Source organism: Microtus ochrogaster, chromosome 26, assembly GCF_000317375.1.
Source record: "Microtus ochrogaster isolate Prairie Vole_2 chromosome 26, MicOch1.0, whole genome shotgun sequence".
NCBI classification, from domain to species: Eukaryota; Metazoa; Chordata; class Mammalia; order Rodentia; family Cricetidae; genus Microtus; species Microtus ochrogaster.
In genome coordinates, this window is record NC_022025.1 from 2,877,641 (window position 1) to 2,898,393 (window position 20,753).

Here is a 20,753-nt window from a genome sequence, read left to right on the forward strand (position 1 = left end):
ACAATGCTGCTATGAACATAGTTGAGCATATACTTTTGTTGTATGATAGGGCCTCTCTTGGATATATTCCCAAGAGTGGTATTGCTGGGTCCAGAACTCACGTTGGAGAGAAACCTTACGTTTGTAAACACTGTGATAAAACAGTGTGAGTGTCACAACAAATAGCTTCAAACATGTGAAAGAACTCACACTGGAGACAGAACTGTATATGTAGGCAATGTGGGAAATGCCTGAGGGGTTCAGGGTCCTTTGCATCTGTGAAAAGATTCATAGACGAAATAATCCTTTCTTGTTTAAGCACTGTGGTGAAAGCTTCCGCTGCTCAAACAGAAAACTCAGTGTTATAAGCAATGTGGGAAAGCCTTCATTAAACCCAGAACTTTGACAAACATGAGAGAACTCATGCTGGAAAGGATCCATGAGCAGCAAGCATGGGAAGTGCTCATTAACACATGACTGACTTTTCCTGACCCAGGAGCAGCAAGCATGGGAAGTGCTCATTAACACATGACTGACTTTTCCTGACCCAGGAGAATGGCAAATGTAGAGAACTTGTGTTAACATAACTGTGGAACAGCTCTAGTTATCTTGATTCAATTTATAGAACACTATAGTGAAACACCTTCATAGAAAAAATATGCAAAGTCCTCACTGGAGTCCTGTGTCAGAATGCGCTTCACAGCGTGTTGGTGTGAAAAAATATTTTTTAAAACTTTCAGTTGTCACAAGTAATGTCAAAGGCCCATGAAGATTTTTAGGGTAGAATAAGCCTGTCAGTGTACCTGGATGAGCATGAAGCAAAATAATTGGTGTAGCCTCTTCTATAAAAATACTCACCCTGAAGGAAATATTCAAAAGTAAGAAATAAGTCAATTTGTGTTTACAGAGAAAGAAGCCGAAAGACACCTATGAATGAATGAAATGAATTAGTGAATGAAACGTTTTGTGAAGAAAGGTGGTCTTGGTATCAGTACTGAAGACATTTCTGTAATGATGGATGAAAAAACCAAGCTAATGCCATCCCTAGAAAGCTGTGGTGAATGTGTCAGGTCTATTGACAGTGCTGACCCTATAGCAATATGAAAGGGTCATGAGAACAGAAGCAATCACTTGTGAGCGAAGCAACTCATAAATACAAACTTGTATTTAGAATTGAAATGGTAAAGCAAACAAGACGATAGGGAACCAGCAGCTTAGCCGGTAGCAAGATCAATGAATGGTTGTTTGACTTTCGTTGTTAGCTTTAGGATGTGGAAATGAAGCTTGCAGGCAGATAAACTACAAGTTCCTAAGTGGGAAGTGGAAAAGCAAAATCCTCAAAGTGAACATGAGAAGTTGTAAGCACAAACTTAGAATTAATTCAGCAAAATAGAGACCTCTTAAAGAAAAGGAAACAGGATTGACAAGATGGTGCAGTGGGTAAAGGCATCTGCTGCCAAGGCTGGCAGCTTGAGTTCAATCCTCAGGACCCACTTAGCAAAAGGAAAGAACTGACTCCTTTAGGCCGTCCTCTGACCTCTACACACTTGCCTTGGCACACATGGGTCATGGCACACATTGCAACAAACATGTACCAAAAGAAACAGAATTCAAATAAAACAGAAATATCTTAAAACTTACACACATCTTTAATTCTAGCACTCAGGAGGCAGAGGCAGGTGGATCTCTTTGAATTCAAGGCCATCCTGGTCTACAGAGCAAGTTCCAGGACAGTCAGGGCTAAACTCTGTCTCAAAACACGCAAACAAAGCAAAACAAACAAACAAAAACACTTTATTAAAAAGAAGAAGAATCCAGGCAGCAGTGATGCACACCTTTAATCCCAAAACTCGGGAGGCAGAGGGAGACAGATCTCTATGAGTTTGAGGCTAGCCTGATCTATAAGAGCTAGTTCCAGGTGACAGCTAGGGCTGATGCACAGAGAAACCCTGTCTTGAAAAACCAATAAGAAAAAAAGGAAAGGAGGGAGGGAGGGAAGAAGGGAGGGAGGGAGACAGTGGTACATGAATTAAGACAGAGAAGTTTTGAGGTACAGGGAAGTGAGTGTAACCTGGAAATTGGGAGTTGAAGACAATGCCCTTACTAAGTGTTGCTCAGTTGGTTCCAAGTCATGGTCATGGCTGGATATCTGGGACCAGAGCTAGAAAATCCTCAGCAGAGTGATTGGAAAATATATATAGTCCATGAGGCTGGCTGTTACTGTGTCCTTGTATAGAAATGTAAACTCAATGTATACTCAAGTGTAAAGCACTTCAGGACATCCCTTTGAAAGACTTATACAACTAAAGTCATGAGTTGGGAAAGTATTTTGTTAGTGAGCTACAGTAGAATATAGAATTCTGTATGGAATGTGCTATGAAAATTATGTTCATATATTAAAAATAAACAGCAAGAAATATATTGAATGTTAATATTACCTTTAAATGGTAAAATTATAAGCAATTTTTATTCTCCTTTGTATTTTGATGTTTTAAATTTTGTGTGTGTGTGTGTGTGTGTGTGCTGTATATGTGTATGGTACATGTATGTATGGTATATGCTCACATATGTGTATAGGTAGCTAAGGACGTTGGGAGTCCTGCTCTGTCACTTCCTAATCCTTGGAGACAGGGTCTCTTACTAAACCTAGACTTAAACTGGTAGCCTGTAAGCCCCAGAAATCTTCCAGACTACCCACAAGCCCTAGAATCACAGGCAGGTATGTAGCCATGGCATGCTTTTTTGTGTTTGTGTTTGTTTTTGTTGTTCTTAAGTTTGTTTGTTGTTGCTGTTGTTGTTGAGACATAGTGCCTCTATGTCCCCCTGGCTGCCTGGCACTATCTGTGTAAACTAGACTAGCAGAGAGCTCACAGAGTTTTTCCTGCCTCTATGTCCCCCTGGCTGCCTGGCACTATCTGTGTAGACCAGACTAGCAGAGAGCTCACAGAGCTTTTCCTGCCTCTGCCTCCTGACTGCTGAAACGGAAGGCGTGTGCCACCATGCCCAGCCTGTACCAAGCTTCTCACCTTTGTGTTAGAGATTCAAATTCAAATTCTCATGCTCTTCCCTGGTGAGCCATCTCTTCAGCCTCACAGTGAGCATGCAGGGCACACCACAGATAACCCATCTCAGGAATGGACAGGGCCTTGTCTATGGCCTAGAGACCAAACTCAGAAAGTTAGGACAAACTGACAGACATCTCGAACAATGTCATGGTTAAAGAATCTAGTTGGGGTGAGTCTTCTCGGGTCGTCTGCTCCATCCGTGGCGTATCCGCGCCATCCCTGCCCTCGCGGGCCTGCCACTGCAGCCGCAGCCGGCCGGGGCCCACCCTCTCCGCTCTGGCCATGTCGTACGGAGCCCGGTCGCCCAGGCCGCCGAGCCGGGGTCGTCTGACCGCTCTCCGGAACACGCCGGGCTGCCGGGTCTCGGGGCCGCCGAATTAGGGCCGGGCTGGCGGGCCGAGGTGAAGAAGGCGCCTCCCCTTCTCCTGCTGGCGTTGTGGTTGCAGTAATGTGGGGTGCTCTGTAGGGAGTGAGTGGTATCTGATGCCCAGGGGCCAGGGATTTTTAAGAAGTCTACACAACTTAAGAGTTAAGAAAAAGCAATATTGCTGAGCTTGAACTTTAGTTGAGAAGCTAAAACGATGGCTACAATTTAAAAGTTAACTGTCGATGCGCTGTGGTGGCCCACGCCTTTAATCCCAGCACTTGAGAGTCAGGCAAATCTCTGCGAGTTTGAGGCCAGCATGGTCTACAAAGCGAGTTCCACAACGGCTAGGACTGTTAAGAGAGAAACCCTGTCTTGAAAATCAAGAGAAAGGAAAGGAAACTGATCATAGAAAATAAAAGAATGACACAGTAACGATCCGGACCAGGAAGTTCATGACCAACCGTCTGCTTCAAAGAAAACAGATGGTTATTGATGTCCTTCACCCTGGGAAGGCAACAGTACCAAAGACAGAGATTCGGGAGAAGTTAGCCAAAATATACAAAACCACACCAGATGTCATCTTTGTATTTGGATTCAGAACTCATTTTGGTGGTGGGAAAACAACTGGCTTTGGCATGATCTATGATTCTCTCGATTATGCAAAGAAGAATGAACCCAAACACAGACTTGCAAGACATGGCCTTTATGAGAAGAAAAAGACCTCCCGAAAACAGCGAAAGGAACGCAAGAATAGAATGAAGAAGGTCAGGGGGACTGCGAAGGCCAATGTTGGTGCTGGCAAAAAGCCAAAGGAGTAGATCTGTGGTGACTTGATCTGCTGTGGTTTGCGGACAATTTCCCAGAGGACAAATAAACTAAAAGCTTATGTGAAAAAAAAAAGAATCTAGTTGGTTTCAAAAGTCACGATGTCAGGGAGTTGTAAGAGAGACCACTGGGGAAAACAGCTTCACCCTACTGTGGTGTTCATTTACTCCCTGCGGCTACAAACAATGAGGCAGGCACCGCACGAATAGCAAAAGTGACGTTGTGTCTCCTAGGACCTACAGCAGAAGGAAACTCTTGTAAGTCATGTTCAGCTCCCCTAAAATACCCCTGCATTCACAGTCATTTACTTCTCCCCTCTTACTGCTGATATGATGTAATTCTTATCTCTTGAAAGAGTTGAAGTAGTTCATTGTCACATATAGTGAAAATGTAAAGTATTTGGAACCATGCTATTTGCCTTTATAGAAAGTTATTACTTACTGACACAATCTTGGGTTTTGTTTTTTAGAATTTAAGATGTATTTCCAAAATCTGTGGGTTTATTTCAAGGACAAAAGACCACGGCATATTGCAAATTAAATGTTATTGGACACAACCATGTCCCTTTTTTCATTTTATTTATGGCTTTATTCTTGCTACAAATCTAGAGCTAGATAGTCGAGACACATATTGTAATAACCTGCAAAGATTAAATATATACTGTCTATCCCTTTATAGGAAACTTTCCTATCCCTAAACTGTACACGTTTTAGATGCTGTATGTTCTTTCAAACGTTTTTTACATTGTTTCTATAGTAACTGATGATTATGTGAAATAACTGTCCCTGTTGTGGTGTTAGGCTACCAGCAGGTGAGCTCATCGTACAAGGTGAAGATGGCTGAAGTTGGAGGACTGGCAGAAGCCATGGTCCAGTCCGTGCTCCTGATCGAAAACCAGCTTGTTGAGAAGCTGTGGGTTCTTAAAGTTCTCCAGCATCTCTCGACTTCCGGTGTGTATGGTGTTGCTGAATTTAAACAGTCCCTTGTCCTCTAGCTTTCTTTTTCTCTAAAAGATGATGCAATATAAATAGTTTGTTAAATTTCATTTTCAGAAGCTAATTGCACTTTAATGGTGAAAGCCCAAGCTGCTGGCAGAATCTGTGCTCACCTCAATGACCCAGATCCTTCAGGACAGCTTCTATTTCGTTCATCAGAAATACTTTGGAATTTGTTGGAAAAATCCTCAAAAGACGAAATTATACAACAGCTTAGTAACTTGGAATGTCTGCTGTAAGTGTATGTGGGTAGATAGGAAGTCATTTGCCTTGAACCATAGACAGTGATAAATAACTAAACTTTGAATCTGTGTTTGACTGAACTTTTGATTCATCTAATGGCTGTGTCTCATGCCACTGGAGAAATAGAAGAAGCTACACTTTTTTGTTCTTTTGTGAATTCTGAACTAGGTCTCGTGTCGTAAGCTGGCCTAGAACTCGCAGTATAGTTGAGTGCGGCTGGTCTCCCTCCTCTTCTTCCCCAGGACTGGGGTTACATGTAAGTGTGTACTGCCATGCCCTGGAGAAGCCACAGTTGTCGAGTAGGGTGCTCTCAAAGTATCGAACTCTGGAGTTGATTGTGCCTTTACAGGTGGATAAAGTAAACTTAGAATTTTTTTTTTGGCTTTTTTTGAGACAGTATTTCTGTGTAGCCTGTCCTGGAACTATCTATTGTAGACTAGGCTGGCCTCAAAGTCACAGATATCGGCCTGCCTCTGTGTCTGAGTGCTGGGATTAAAGGCGTGCGCCACCACCGCCCAGCTGTAAAATTAGAATGTTATAACTATTTATTTATTAGAGTTCTGATTAGTACTTACCACATTTCTAGTTCTATAATTAAATTGTCAATTAAGTGTAAGTTTTCAAGTTGCTAAATTATTCATATTCAATAAATGGTTATTGTCTGTTTGCTATGATCAGTCTGAGATCATAAAAATATAACTAAAAACTGGGTGTGCTAGTGACACACCTTTAACTCCAGAACTTGGGAGGCAGAGGAGGGCAGAGCTCTGTGAGTTCAGGAGTGAGCTGCAGGCTAAGCAGCTACACAGTGAGACCCCATGTCAAAAATTCAAATAAAATAGAAGAGATGGAGAGCTGGCTCAGCAGTGAAGTTCTTCAACAGGATGTGGGTTTGATTCCCAGCACCCACGTGGCAGCTCCCAAACACTCATAACTCCAATCCCAGGGGATCCAGTTCCCTCTTGTGACCTCCATGGGCATCATACATACATGTAGGGCATAGACATATATATATATAATAAATTTAAAATAATTTTGAATGTTTATTTTTTGTTTTTACATCCCAACCAATAAAATAAAATTTTAATTAAAAAATAAACTAGAACATTTCATGGACCTCTTATATTTACAGAGAAACAAGTATGTAAGAAATTTTTTAAAAAGTATAATAAACATAACATAATGAAAAGATTTTTGCAGAATAAGATGGATGAACGTGTTTCTGTTTTCAAGTGACCCCAACTTCAGCCCTACTGTCCTAGCTATCTGTAAGTGTTAACTTGGCACGGTCTGTAAGTATTGAGAAGGAAGTCACCATTGAGGGACTGGAACTGATCTGAGATGGCCCAGCCCACCATGGGCAGCACCATCCCCTGGACTGTGTTTCTAGAGCATACGACACAGCCAGTTAAGCATGAGTCTATGAGGGAGCCAGCTAGCACTCTTCCTCCGTGGCTTCTGCCATCGGTTTCTGCTCGAGATCTTGCGCTGCCTTCCCCTCAGTGATGAGCTAGGACCTGGATGTGTAAGCCACATAGCTCCTTTCCTCCTGCGAGTTGCTCTTGGTTGGTGATTTACCACAGCAACAGAGAAGAAACTAGAACACCAACTGATGAGGATACAATTAAAAAACAAGGAATAAGCTGATTTCATGAGCCTTGTTACTGAGAGTTCCGCAAATGTGAGGACTTAGAGCCTCCCTGTCTGTTGGCGCTGTCTTTACTCTTCTGCCTTCATCCTGGTAGGACAGCGATTCTCAATCCTGGTCACAACCCTTTGGGGTGAAACAACCCTTCACCAGGATCACATTTCAGATCGCCTGCATATCAGATGTTTACATTAAGATTCATAACAGTAGCAAAATTTCAGTTATGAATTAGCAAGTAGGATAATCTTATGGCTGGGGTCACCACACCGTGAGGAATTGTAGTAAAGGGTCACAGCATTAGGAAGTTGAGAACCACTACTGTAGCCACAAGCTGGGGAGAGCAAATGCCTAAGTGAAAAATAAGGGTCATGATGTTCCAGAGAAGCTGCACATGGGCCCCAAGAGGCAAGCCAGTGGCTGTCCACTACAGAAGGCACCTGCCCTGGAGTCGAAGGCATGGTTTATGATCCTCATTCTCAGTAACCCCAGCAGCATCTCAGCAGTTAGGAGACAGTCACAGTTGTTTGCAGAGAGCATCTCACACAGGAAAAGAGAAGTAAAAATCAGATTCAGAAAAAATAAAAAAATGAAACCTGCAAGAAGTTTAGTACAAGAACAGAAGAATAAGGCAGGCTGTTAGGAGCTGAGGGTTCAGGGAAAGCAAGAGCCAGGCCGTCTGAGCCCTGGGAAGCCAGCTAACAAGGTCTTTATCGGAAGAACAAAGAGCAGCTTTGAGTGCCTTTGGCATGACATGGTTAAATCTTGTAACACAGTCCCATGTACATCTGTGGGTGGTTAGATTAGTGGGTTCTTATCTGGTACATTGCCGTGAATCAGAGGCAGGTCGGGGAGGATAAAAACCATGAGGAACACTTTGGTCAAAGGTCTAAAATTCAGAGTAGGATTTTGTTGGTAGAATGTGTCTCACTTCAGCTTTCCTTAAAGAAGTGTCAGAGCTGTACTTTATAAACAGTGTTAGAGGCTAGGGACTCAGGGCGTCAGCCGGGCAGTTCTGGCAAAGGCACTCTTCCAGATCAGAGGGCGCTGACAGCTCATCTGTGAAGCTGCAGGAGAGCCCCCTGCAGGCCTGGTCTGGGCACAGTGATTCCTTTATGACGGCCTTGTTGGTCTAAATGCTTCTCCTAAACCCACCTTCCCAAAACTTCATGCAAGGCAGGATTTCAACAAACGAATTTTGAAAAAAGCACAAACATTCTGCCTATAACAATATCATTTTTAATATTTTATTTTCCAGGGCTTTGAAGGAAGTATTTAAAAATCTGTTTATGAGGGGCCATAGTCATTACGACCGTCAGCTTAGAAATGATATATTAGTTATCACTACGATTATAGCTCAGAACCCTGGAGCACCAATGATTGTAAGTATGCATCGGATTGCATTCACTTTAATGGGGAAGGTGGTAAGGGTACTGTACGTTGTGTTTTAGTGCTCAGGCGTGTTTTATTGCAGTGTGCAGTCGTGTTTTATTGCAGTGCGCAGTCGTGTTTTATTGCAGTGCGCAGTCGTGTTTTATTGCAGTGCGCAGTTGTGTTTTATTGCAGTGCGCAGTTGTGTTTTATTGCAGTGCACGGTTGTGTTTTATTGCAATGCTGAGGCGTGTTTTATTGCAGTGCACAGTCGTGTTTTATTGCAGTGCGCAGTTGTGTTTTATTGCGGTGCGCAAGCGTGTTTTATTGCAGTGCTCAGGCGTGTTTTATTGCAGTGCACAGTTTTGTTTTATTGCAGTGCGCAGTTGTGTTTTATTGCCGTGTGCAGTTGTGTTTTATTGCCGTGTGCAGTTGTGTTTTATTGCAGTGCTCAGGCATGTTTTATTGCAGTGCACAGTTGTGTTTTATTGCAGTGCGCAGTTGTGTTTTATTGCAGTGCGCAGTTGTGTTTTATTATGGTGTGCAGTTGTGTTTTATTGTGGTGTGCAGGCGTGTTTTATTGCAGTGCACAGTTGTGTTTTATTGCAGTGCGCAGTTGTGTTTTATTGCGGTGTGCAGGCGTGTTTCAGTGTCAGGACAGGCACCACCGCTCTTCCTCACTGCCATTCTGTTGTGCTTCTGCGCAAGTCTGGCATCCACTTAGAGATTCATTCTTTCTGGCAGTTTTCTTGGTTTCCTGTCCATCCAGCTTCATTTCTTTTTCAATAAAAGGACTTTGTTGATTATTTCATGTGGCACAAATGTGCTGCCTGCTCTCAACAAAGTCTTTAGGGTTTCTTTTATCTAAAAATATCTAAAGTCCACCTTAATTCTTGAAATTTATGTTAATTGAATATGGACTCCTCGGTTGAAAAAAATCACAATTAGCACTTGAATGGTCATGTTCCCCTGTCTTCTGCTCTCGGCTGTTCCTGTAAGTACTTGTCATTTAAATTCCTCCTTCCTGATATGAAAAGTGTCTTTTAAATTCCATTTTCAAGATTTTTCCCCTCGATTTTTGGTGTTCAGCAGTTTTACTACAGTGAGCCAAGGCATGATTCCTTTTGTGTCTATTCTTTATATAGAGTTTCCTACATATGTAATTCTTTCACCAAATTTGATCAAATGTGGGCCATTATTTTCATCATTAGTTTAGTCTGTTCTCCCTCCTTCTTGTTCCAGCATTCCAATTACTTACATTTGATTATTTTTTACATTTTCTCATATGGGTATAGACTTCTGGTCACAGTTTTCAACAGTTTTTCTCTTTTGTCCTCAGATTGGATGATTGGATTGGCCCATATATTTAAATGAGCTGACTTTCGCTGTCACAGCCATTGCCCTGGTCATCCTTTCTTGTGTTTTCACTTCAGGTATTAGAGTATCTCTCATTTTCAGTTCTGGAGATCAAACCCAGGGCTTTCTTCATGGTAGACAAGGGTTCTTTCATAATCTATAGCCCTAGGCTTCTTCGATTCCTTTGTACAGTCTCTGCCTTTATGCAGCATTCCTGTGTTCCCAGTCATTATGAGTGTCTTTATGTGGATTCTAACCTAGGCCTCTGGAGAACACTTTTCAGTGTGGTCATCGGTGGACATTGGACTTGTGTGCATTCATCCATCTCTATGTGTTCCAACTGTGATGTATCCAACTGAGATCCATCAATCCCAGTGTGGTTCCTCTAGCCGTAGCTATGGTGTGTAGAATTCTTTGTATTTGGACAGCTCAGGCAGTGCTCAGAAGCAGGTGAAGCATTTGTATGCATATTTGAGATCCCCTTCTGGCTTTCTCCTTTAGGAGACTGTACCTTTCGTTCTAGTGGCCGTGGCTGCCTCAGTCCTCTGATTCAGTGGTCATGTAGACTACAGGCTTATCTTTGAGTTTAGCATCCCACAAGGTCTAGAATGGGAATTGCTGCCAGGGTAAAAATTATTTTAAAAAGGAGTTGATATGTAATTTACACAGTGACTTATTCTTCAGTCTTTGTCAAAGTTCCAACTTTCTCCCAGTGTCTACTCTCTCTTGACCAAAAGATTGCTACTTTTTTTGTTTTGATTTATTTTTTTTTAAATATACCAATCCAAGTTCCCACTACCTCCCCTCCTCCCATTCCCTCCACACACTGTACCATCTCACCCCCATCTAATCCTCAGAGAGGGTAAGGCACATTGCTTTGTGGAAGGTTCCAAGGCCCTCCCTACTGTATCTAGGCTAAGCAAGGTATACATACAAAGAGAATGGGATGCCAAAAAGTCAGTACATGCAGTAGGGATAATCCTGGTGCCACTGCCAGTGGCCCCTCAGTCTGCTCCAGCCATGCAACTGTCAACCACATTCAGAGGGACTAGTTTGGTCCTATGCTTATTCCTTCCCAGTCTGGCTGGAATTGGTGAGCTCCCATTAGCTCAGGTTTTGAGCTACTCAGGTTTTAGACTGTTTCAGTAGATGAACCCTTCATGGTTTTGATCTCTTTGCTCATATTTTCATTCCTCCCACTCTTCAACTGGATTTCGGGAGCTCAGTTCAGTGCTCAATGTGGGTCTCTGCCTCTGTTTCCATCAGTTACTGGATGAAGGTTCTATGGTGATATTTAAGATATTCATCAGTCTGAATACAGGGCAAGTCAATATTGGGCCCCCTTTACTCTAGTGCTTAGGGTCCTAGCTGGGGTCATCCCTGTGGATTCCTGGGAATTTCTCTAGAGCCAGGTTTCTGCTAACCCTGTAATGGCTCCCTCAATCAAGATATCTCTTTCCTTGCTCTCATCTCTGTCCTTCCTCCATCTCCAGTATCCCATTCCCTCAAGTTCTCCTCAACCCTTCCCTTCTCCTCTCCTGTTCCCCTTCTACCCTCCCTTCTTCCCGCCACCCCCATGCTCCCAATTTTGTCAGGTGATCTTGTATGTTTCCACTTTCCAGGTGTATCTATATAGGTTTTTCTTAAGGTTCATTGTATTACTTAGCTTCTCTAGGATCATGAACTATAGGTTCAGTGTCCTTTGTTTATAGCTAGTATCTACTTATGAGTGAGTACATACCATATTCATCTTTTTGGGTCTGGGTTACCTCACTTAGGATAGTGTTTTCTAATTCCATTCATTTGCATACAAACTTCAAGATGTCATTGTATTTTACCACTGAGTAGTACTCTAGTGTTTAAATGTGCCACATTTTCTTTATCCATTCTTTGGTTGAGGGGCATCTAGGTTGTTACCAGGTTCTGGCTATTACAAATAATGCTGCTAGGAACATAGTTGAACAAATGTTTTTGTAGTATGATTGAGCATCTTTTGGGTATATGCCCAAGAGTGGCATTGCTGAATCCTGAGGTAGGTTGATTCTCATTTTTCTGAGAAACCACCACACTGATTTCCAAAGTGGTTGCACAAGTTTGAATTCCCACCAGCAGTGGATCAGTGTTGTTCTTACTCCACATCCTTTCCAGCATAAGCTATCATTGGTGTTTTTGATCTTAGCCATTCTGACAGGTGTAAGTTGGTATCTCAGAGTTGTTTTGATGTGTATTTCCCTGATGGCTAAGGCTAAGTATATTTTGGCCATTTGAGGTTCTTCTGTTGAGAATTCTCTATTTAGTTCTGAACCCTATTTTTTAATTGGGTTATTTAGAATTTTAATATCTAATTTCTTATGTTCTTTATTTATTTTGGAGATCAATTCTTTGCCTGCTGTGGGGTTGGTGAAGATCCCATTTAGTAGACTGCTTTTTCTCTTATTGACTGTGACCTTTGCTTTACAGAAGCTTCTCAGTTTCAGGAGGTCCCAATTTGTTATTGTTGCTCTCAGTGTCTGTGCTACTGGGGTTATATTTAGGAAGTGGTCTCCTGTGCCCATGCATTGAACACTTCTTCCCACTTTTTCTTCTATCAGGTTCAATATGGTCATATTTATATTGAGGTCTTTAATCCATTTGGACTTGAGTTTTAAGCCTGTCACTAGATATGTATCTACTATTTTTATTCTTCTACATATTGACATCCAGTTATGTCAGCACCATTTGTTGAAGATACTTTCTTTTTGCTATTGTATAATTTTAGCTTCTTTGTCAAAAATCAGGTGTTCATAGGTGTGTGGATTAATGTCCGGGATCTATTCAGTTCTATTCCATTGGTCAACCTCTCTGTTTTTATGCTAATACCAAGTTTTCATTACTGTAGCTCTGTAATAAAGCTTGATGTCAGGGATGATAATGTCTCCGGAAGTTCCTTTATTGTACAGGATTGTTTTGGCTATCCTGTTTTTTCTTTCCCCATACGAAGTTGGTTATTTTTCTTTCAAGGTCTATAAAGAATTATGTTGGGATTTTGGTGGAGATTGCATTAAATCTATAGATTGCTTTGATAGGATTATCAGTTTTACTGTGTTTACTATCTAAGAGCATGGGAGATCTTTCCATTTTCTGGTATCTTCTTCAATTTCTTTTCTTCAAAGACTTAAAGTTCTTGTCAAATATGTATTTCACTTCTTTGGTTAGTGTTACCCCAAGATATTTTATGTTCTTTGTGGCTACTGTGAAAGTTGATGTTTCTCTGATTTCCCTCTCAGCTTCTTTATCATTTGTGTATAGAAGGGCTACTGACTTTTTTTTAGTTGATCTTGTATCCTTCACTGAAGGTATTTATCAGATGTAGGAGTTCTCTGGTAGAGTTTTTGGAGTCATTTATACATACTGTCATATCATCTGCAAATAACGAAAATTTGACTTCTCCCTTTCCAATTTGAATCCCCTTGATCTCCTTTTGTTGTCTTATTGCTATTGCCAAAACTTTATTCTATGTTAAAGAGATATGGAGAGAGTAACAGCCATGTCTTGTTTCTAATTTTAGTGGGAATAGTTTGAGTTTCTCTCCATTTAATTTGATGTTGGCTACTGGCTTGCTTTATATTGCTTTTATTATGTTTAGATATGTTCCTTGTATCTCTGATCTCTTCAAGACCTTTATCATATAGGGGTGTTGAATTTTTGTCAATTTCTTGTTCAGCATCTAATGAAATAATCATATGTTTTTTCTTTCAGTTTATTATATGATGGATTAATAGATTTTTGTATGTTGAACCTGCCCTGCATCTCTGGGATGAAGCCGACTTGATCATGGTGGATCTTTTTTTTTTTTGGTTTTTTGAGACGGGGGTTCTCTGTGGGTTTGGAGCCTTTCTTGGAACCTCCCTTGGTAGACCAGGCTGGCCTCGAACTCACAGAGATCCGCCTGCCTCTGCCTCCCAAGTGCTGGGATTACAGGCGTGCGCCACCACCGCCCGGCGATCATTTTTTTTTTTTTGATGTGTTCTTGGATTCTGTTTGCTGGTATTTTATTGAGTATTTTTACATCATGTTCACGAGTGAGAATGGTCTGTAATTCTCTTTCTTGGTTGAGTCTTTGTGTAGTTTTGGTATCAGGGTAACTGTAGCCTCATAAAAAGAGTTTGGCAATGTTCCTTCTGTTTCTATTATGTGGAACACTTTGAGGAGTATAGGTATTAGCTTTTCTTGGAAGTTCTGGTAGAATTCTGCACTGAAACCATCAAGCCCTGGGCTATTTTTAGTTGGGAGGTATTTGAAGATAGCTTCTATATCCTTGCAATTTATAGGTCTATGTAAATTGCTCATCTGGTTTTGATTTAAATTTGGTTTATGGTACCTATCTAAAAAATTGCCCATTTCTTTTACATTTTTCAATTTTGTACAGTAAGGGTTTTGTAGTATGACCTAATGATTCTCTGAATTTCCTGTGTCTGTTGCTATGTCCCCCTTTTCATTTCTGATTTTGTTAATTTGGATGTTCTCTCTGCCTTTTGATTAGATTGGATAAGGGTTTGTCTGTCTTGTATATTTTCTTAAAGAACCAGCTCTTTGTTTCATTGATTCTTTGTATTATTTCTATTTTGTCAATTTCAGCCTTTAATTTGATTATTTCCCATCTTCTTCTCCTACTGGGTGAATCTTCTTTTTGTTCTAGAGCTTTCAGGTGTGCTGTTAAGTCACTAATATGAGCTTTCTCCATTTTCTTTAAGTTGGTGCTTAGTGCTATGAATTTCCTCTTAGCATTGCTTTCATGGTGTCCCATAGGATTAGGTAAGTTGTGCCTTCATTTTCGTTGAATTCAAGGAAGTCTTTAATTTCTTTATTTCTTCCTTGACCCAGGCATGGTTCAGTAGTTCACTGAGAGTAGTATTGTTGTTAAATTCTGACTTTATTCCATGGTGATCTGTAACATTAATGGGGCCTGCTTATTGGGGTTTCTGTCTTACCCAGTACCCCACAGCCAGCAAGCTCCAAAGAAAATCACAAAGAGATCTCTATAAGTTTTAAAGATGAGTGGCCCATTAGCTCAGGCTTCTGATTAGCTCTTATGACTTATATTAATCCATTATTCTGATCTATTTTGCCATATGGCTCGGTACCTTTTTCAGCTGGCAGGTCACATCCTGCTTCCTCGGTGGTCTGTGCAGGACTGAGAGGAATCAGCTTCCTCCTTCCCAGAATTCTCCTGTTCTCATTGCATCACCTCTACTTCCTGTCTGGTTTTCCCACCTATACTTCCAGCCTGGCCAATCAGCGTTTATTTAAAACATGATTGACAGATTACAGATAATTCTCCCACACCAGTGATCCGATAAGACACAGGTGGTTACTCCATTTTTTTTTTTTTGTATCTGTGGAGGTTTGCTTTGTTACCAAGTATGTGATCAGTTTTAGAGATAGTTCCATGAGGTGCTAAGATGAAGGTATATTCTTTTATGCTTGGGTGGAATGTTCTATAGACGTCTGTTAAGTACATTTGATTCATGACATCTGTTAGTTCTCTTATTTTTCTGTTAAATTTCTGTTTGGTTGATCTGTCCTTTGGTGAGAGTGGAGTGTTGACTACTTCTACTATTAGTGTATGGGGTTTGATGTGTGATTTGTTTTAATAATGTTTCTTTTACATATGTAGGTGCTCTTGCATTGGGGCATAGATGTTCAGGATTGAGACTACATCTTGATGGATTGTTCCTGTTGTGAGTATAGTGTCCTTCTCCATCTCTAATGATTGGTTTTTAGTTTGAAATCTATTTTGTTAGATATTAGGATAACTACAACCACTTGATTCTTAGGTCCATTTGAGTGGAAAATCTTTTCCCAACCCTTTACTCTGAGGTAGTGTCTGTCTTTGAGGTTGAGGTATGTTTCTTGTATACAGAAGAAGGCTGGATCCTGTTCTCATATCCATTCTCTTAGCCTGTGTCTTTTTATAGATTGAGTACATTGATATTAAGTGATATTAATGACCAGTGGTTGTTAATTCTGGTTATTTTTCTGTAGTAGTGTTTGTGTGTTTCCCTTCTTTGAGTTATGCTGGTAGGGGATTATTAATCGCCTGTGTTTTTGTGGGTGCAGTTAGCTTCCTTTGGTTGGGGTTTTCCTTCTAGTATTTTCTGTAGGGCTGGTTTGTGGATACATATTATTTAAATCTCTTTTTGTCTTGGAATATCTTGTTTTTTCCATCGATGGTAATTAAAAGCTTTGCTGGGTATAGTAGTCTGGGCTTGTATCCATGGTCTCTTAGTGTCTGGGGCACATCTATCCAGGACTTTCTGGCTTTCATGGTTTCCATTGAGAAGTTGGGTGTAATTCTGATAGGTCTACCTTTATATGTTATTGACGTTTTTCCTTCAGCTCTTAATATTCTTTCTTTATTCTGTATGTTTTGTGTTTTGATTATTATATGGAGAAGGGATTTTTTTTATCCAGTCTATATGGTGTTTTGTAAGCTTCTTGTACCTTCATAGGAATATCCTTCTTTAAGTTGGGAAAGTTTTCTTCTATGATTTTGTTGACTATATTTTCTGTGCTTTTAACCTGGAGTTCTCCTTCTTCTACACCTATTATTCTTAGATTTGGTCTTTTTATGATGTCCCAGATTTCCTGGATGTTGTGTGTTAAGATTTTATTAGATTTAATGATTTCTTTGATCAATGAGTCTATTTCCTCTATAGTATCTTCAGCACTCAAGATTCTTTCTTCTATCTCTTCTATTCTGTTGGTTATAGTTGTCTCTGTAGTTCCTGTTTGTTTACCCAGATTTTCCATATCTAGAATCCCCTCGGTTTGTGCTTTCTTTATTTCTTCTATTTCAATCTTCAAGTCTTGAACTGTTTACTTCACCTATTTGATTGTTTTTTCTTGATTTTCTTGGGTTTCTTTGAGGAATTTATTAATTTCTTCCATTTTTTTTTGTTCATCTTTTCCTCCATTTCTTTAAGAGAGTTTTTCATTTCCTCTTTAAAGGTCTCCATCATTTTCATAAAGTTATGTTTAAAGTTGTTTTCTTCTACTTCTTCTGGGTTAGGAAGATCAAGTCTTCCTTTTGTGTGACCATTGGGTTCTTTCTGGTGTTACCATGTTGGTTTTTAGGTTGTTGGAGGAAATCTTGCATTGGCACCTACCCATTTCTTCCTTCAAATTTCATCTTTGTCCAATTGTTGGATCTTGTTCCAATCCTTGCAGTGGCTGTCTTTTGTCCTGGTTCACTCTCGTGGTGCTTTTTCTTGGTCCCCTCAGTGTTGTAGCAAGTTCTTGGTCCCCTCAGTATTGTAGCAAGCTCTCAGCTCTTAAATGGGGTGGGATTAGTAGTTTGGAGGGGCCACTGGATGGGGTTGGATTTGGGGGGTACCTACCCACAGGAAACTCCCTGCTGACTGTCTAGAAAAGCCAAGGTAGTCGGGGGAGGAGTTCAGGGTTTTGACCCACTGTGGAACTCCTAGAGAGTGGGGTGTCCCGCCATGTTCCTGTTCACTCACCTCTTAGGTCCCTTCAGTATTGGAGCAAACTGTGTTTCAGAGTTCCACTGAGGTTGCAAGAGAATAGGCCCAAGATTGCTACTTTTTATCTTTTTGCTCAAAGATTTGTTTTATCATAACTACCCAGCCATATCAGAAGCTAATCTGCTCTATATTTAAAAGACTTATTTTACTATTTTTAATTGATGTATGTCTGTCTGTCTGAGTGTGGGCTTGTCTCTGAGTGTAGTTGCTCATAGAGGCGGAAGAGTTTTGGAACACCTGGAGTAGGAATCCCAGATGGTTGTGATCCACCTGAAGCAGGTTCTGGAAGCTGCTGTCAGATGATCTGTAAGAGCAGCCCACACTCTTAACTCCCCAGCCCCACCCTGTACATTATAGTGAACAAATCATTGACTGGGATCACAGAATAGAGAGATTTTGCAGCAACATCCACACATCTGCCATATTACTTTCTATGTTGGGTTTCAAAGGACTTGCTGTGAAGTCAGTGTACATCAAGAGGTCCACATAAAAATGTCATGGAATTTATACTACAAAAATGTATACATAGTCCAACAGAGCACCTAGTTACATCTGCCATGTGTAATGTTTGACTGTCTGACCATGGCTAGTTAGTGAGTTCTCAGTTCAGTCACTGTGAATGTTCCTGTAATTCCATGAGCATGAATCTGGGCAATAACATTCTTACAGTTTCAAAGTGAACCCTGAAGAAGTAGGAAAATTATCCATAAGTGCAGTTTTATTCCCCGTGTTCTTTCCTTACTACACGACGTTCAATTGCGTGACTCTGTCAGGAGTGAGTTCCTTGTGCTGAGGTATTTGCAGCTCTGATAATTTTTCAGGACTTTTTGTGGTAAGTCGCACTGTTTGTACAGTCTCCTGACTGTCCTTTGGGATAAAGAAGGAATAGTTCCCGAAAAGAACTGGACTTTCCTCCCTGTGGTATCATTTAAAGGTGCAGACAGTGAATCGCAGAAGTAGTGCTGGCGTCTGGCCTTCAAATGCCATGTCAGATAGTCACAGACTGGTGTAAAAGCTTCTTAGATGCTTCCGAAGCAAGTTAGTTCAGTAAATTAGAGTTGCCTCACCATACAGTGCTGTGTTTCCACGTTTATTCATTAGCATTAGTGTTACAGATTCGAATGGATTACCGTAGGGTGATTACATAGCAGCCTTTGAATGGGAGGCAGATGTGGGCCCCTGCGCTCAGTTCCTGCTCTAACCGCTCTTTTTTCTGCTTGTTGTGTGTGTCTGTAACAGGAATGCGGCTTTACCAGGGATTTGATACTGTTCGCAACGTTTAGTGAAGGTAACAATCGCACCACCTCAAGCATTTTGTAAGCTCTTGATAAGTCTTATAAGTTTAGCTTTCATTTCATTCTCTTTTTTTCTCTCACAGTTAAAAGTCAAAACCCTTTGGTAAAAGGTCTTAAGCTTTCTAATTCCTATGAAGACTTTGAGTTGAAGAAATTGCTATTCAATATAATTGTGATCTTATGTAAAGATTTAACTACTGTTCAGGTAAAGACTAATCAAACAGAAAAGTTAATAATGAAAGCATTTTCGTTTATAGCCCAGTTTTTAAAGTTACAATCGCCAATCTTTTATTAACCAACTCATATCTTTATCATAGAAAGTAGCTAAGTTATCAGTTTGAATTATAACGATTTAAATGTCTTTTGCAAACAGTAGAAACAAGTGACCTAACTTTGAAACACATACACACACACAAAAAAGAATAGTAGGAGCTAAGAGATGTATCAGTGTATGAAGATCTCCTAACTAGGAACATCCCAGACAGTCCCATCTGTTTTCCAGTTGTGCAGACAAGGAAAGCCCTGTCTCTCCCACTGCACCGCTGACAGGGTTCCCACATCTGGCCTCCTGCTCTCCTGACTGTCAAGCTGAGGAATGACTGATGTTGAAGGTTATTTCCAGCCTCTGTTAGGCCCGTCTCAGACCTGATGAGCCCATGTTTTCTCCACACAAGCCTTCCATCTTTCATTTTTACTTACTCCTTTGTCTTGCTGTGTTCATTACTTCACATGTGGGATGTAATTTGAGGAACACTGGGATTAAATCCCACTTCTTGCTTGTCACCTTCTGTGTGACCTTGGCCAAGACCCCTTCCCCACCTGGAGCTTAGGCCTCCTTTCTGAAGCCCAGAACACTTGCATACAGGGCTCTTAAGAGCTTGAGGCCTTTGCCAATCATAAAGTGTTTGAAAATATTTTACTGCATTTAATGTTTGCTGCATTAAAAGAAATTTCCTTCTAACCTGAAATTGTTGGGTGTTCTTTCCATGGGAGTGAGTTGTCATTTTATCCAGGAAGGACTGAGGGTACGAAAGTGCGTGGGTGGTGAGGAAGCTTCACGTGGGTGCACTCTCGGTGTGACCACCTTCCAGGAGAATGCTTTCAAGTGGGATACTTAGTTTCTCTAAACCCCGGGTAGTTCAGCCCCAGAAGAGGGGAACACCTGCCTTGGGGATTATTATGAGATATTGTTAGTATAATTGTTGTTATTGTTAGACTATGACAATTTAAATGGACTTGGCTTCTTTTTGAGAATGTCAATATATAATATATAGCAAAATCAGAGAAAGTTTAATTGCATTTAAGCTATAATTTTATGATTTCTATCAAATATACAATGTATATAGCTTATGTATTTTTTCTGAAGTGCTTAACAGAAAAATCCTTTCATAAAATACATTTTATTGCAGTGAAGAATTAAATATCTTATAAGTATAAAGTCCATAATTAAATCTTATTCTCCATTTTGTCACACAGTTTTCACTGGCTGATTATTTTATAGGCAGCGGAGTCAAACAGCACAAAGGTTGTCATAGATTTCTGAAATATATTGTGAACAATTGTGAGCTCAGTTTTGCCGTTACATGTCTTTGACCCAACAGTAGTAGGAATAATCAGTATATACAGTATTATAATTCATGGAGTATTTCAAACCTGGTCCACTGAATTTTCACAGTGATGCTAGAACTAATATTCTTGTTCATATTTGCACAACTCCAAATCTTGATCATTTTGAATGTACACCATGAAGTACCACACTAGTGAATTGAGTAGAGATGTTTTAAAAACCTCATAATTGTTAGGAAGCCCTGTTTACAGGGTAATGCTAAGCAAGCAGGAAGACGGTGTCGTATAGGACAGTGCTTGATACTCCTGTGAACTGAAATATGCATCAGTTAGTGCCAGCTGTTAACTACTGGCCATTTTTATAATTATTCATTTTTTAATTTTTGTTGAAATGCTAGGTCCAATAAAGTTATAAAATCTTTTTTTTTTTGGTTTTTCGAGACAGGGTTTCTCTGTGACTTTGGAGCCTGTCCTGGAACTAGCTCTGTAGACCAGGCTGGTCTCAAACTCACAGAGATCC

At 40.5% G+C, this 20,753-nt stretch overlaps 1 protein-coding gene and 1 pseudogene across 2 annotated transcripts in view; both read left to right on the forward strand.

Annotated features, from left to right (window-relative positions):
- The window catches only part of Cfap69 (cilia and flagella associated protein 69), an 85,150-nt gene that overhangs the window by 35,983 nt on the left and 28,414 nt on the right, over positions 1–20,753 (forward strand). For both annotated transcript variants that reach the window (XM_026784679.1, XM_005358302.3), the window contains exons 7-11: positions 5,037–5,186; positions 5,289–5,466; positions 8,378–8,501; positions 18,612–18,660; positions 18,751–18,872. In XM_026784679.1, coding sequence (XP_026640480.1) covers positions 5,037–5,186; positions 5,289–5,466; positions 8,378–8,501; positions 18,612–18,660; positions 18,751–18,872 — 623 coding nt within the window. The remainder of the gene's footprint in view (positions 1–5,036; positions 5,187–5,288; positions 5,467–8,377; positions 8,502–18,611; positions 18,661–18,750; positions 18,873–20,753) is intronic.
- On the forward strand, positions 3,813–4,301 carry LOC101987517 (annotated as a pseudogene).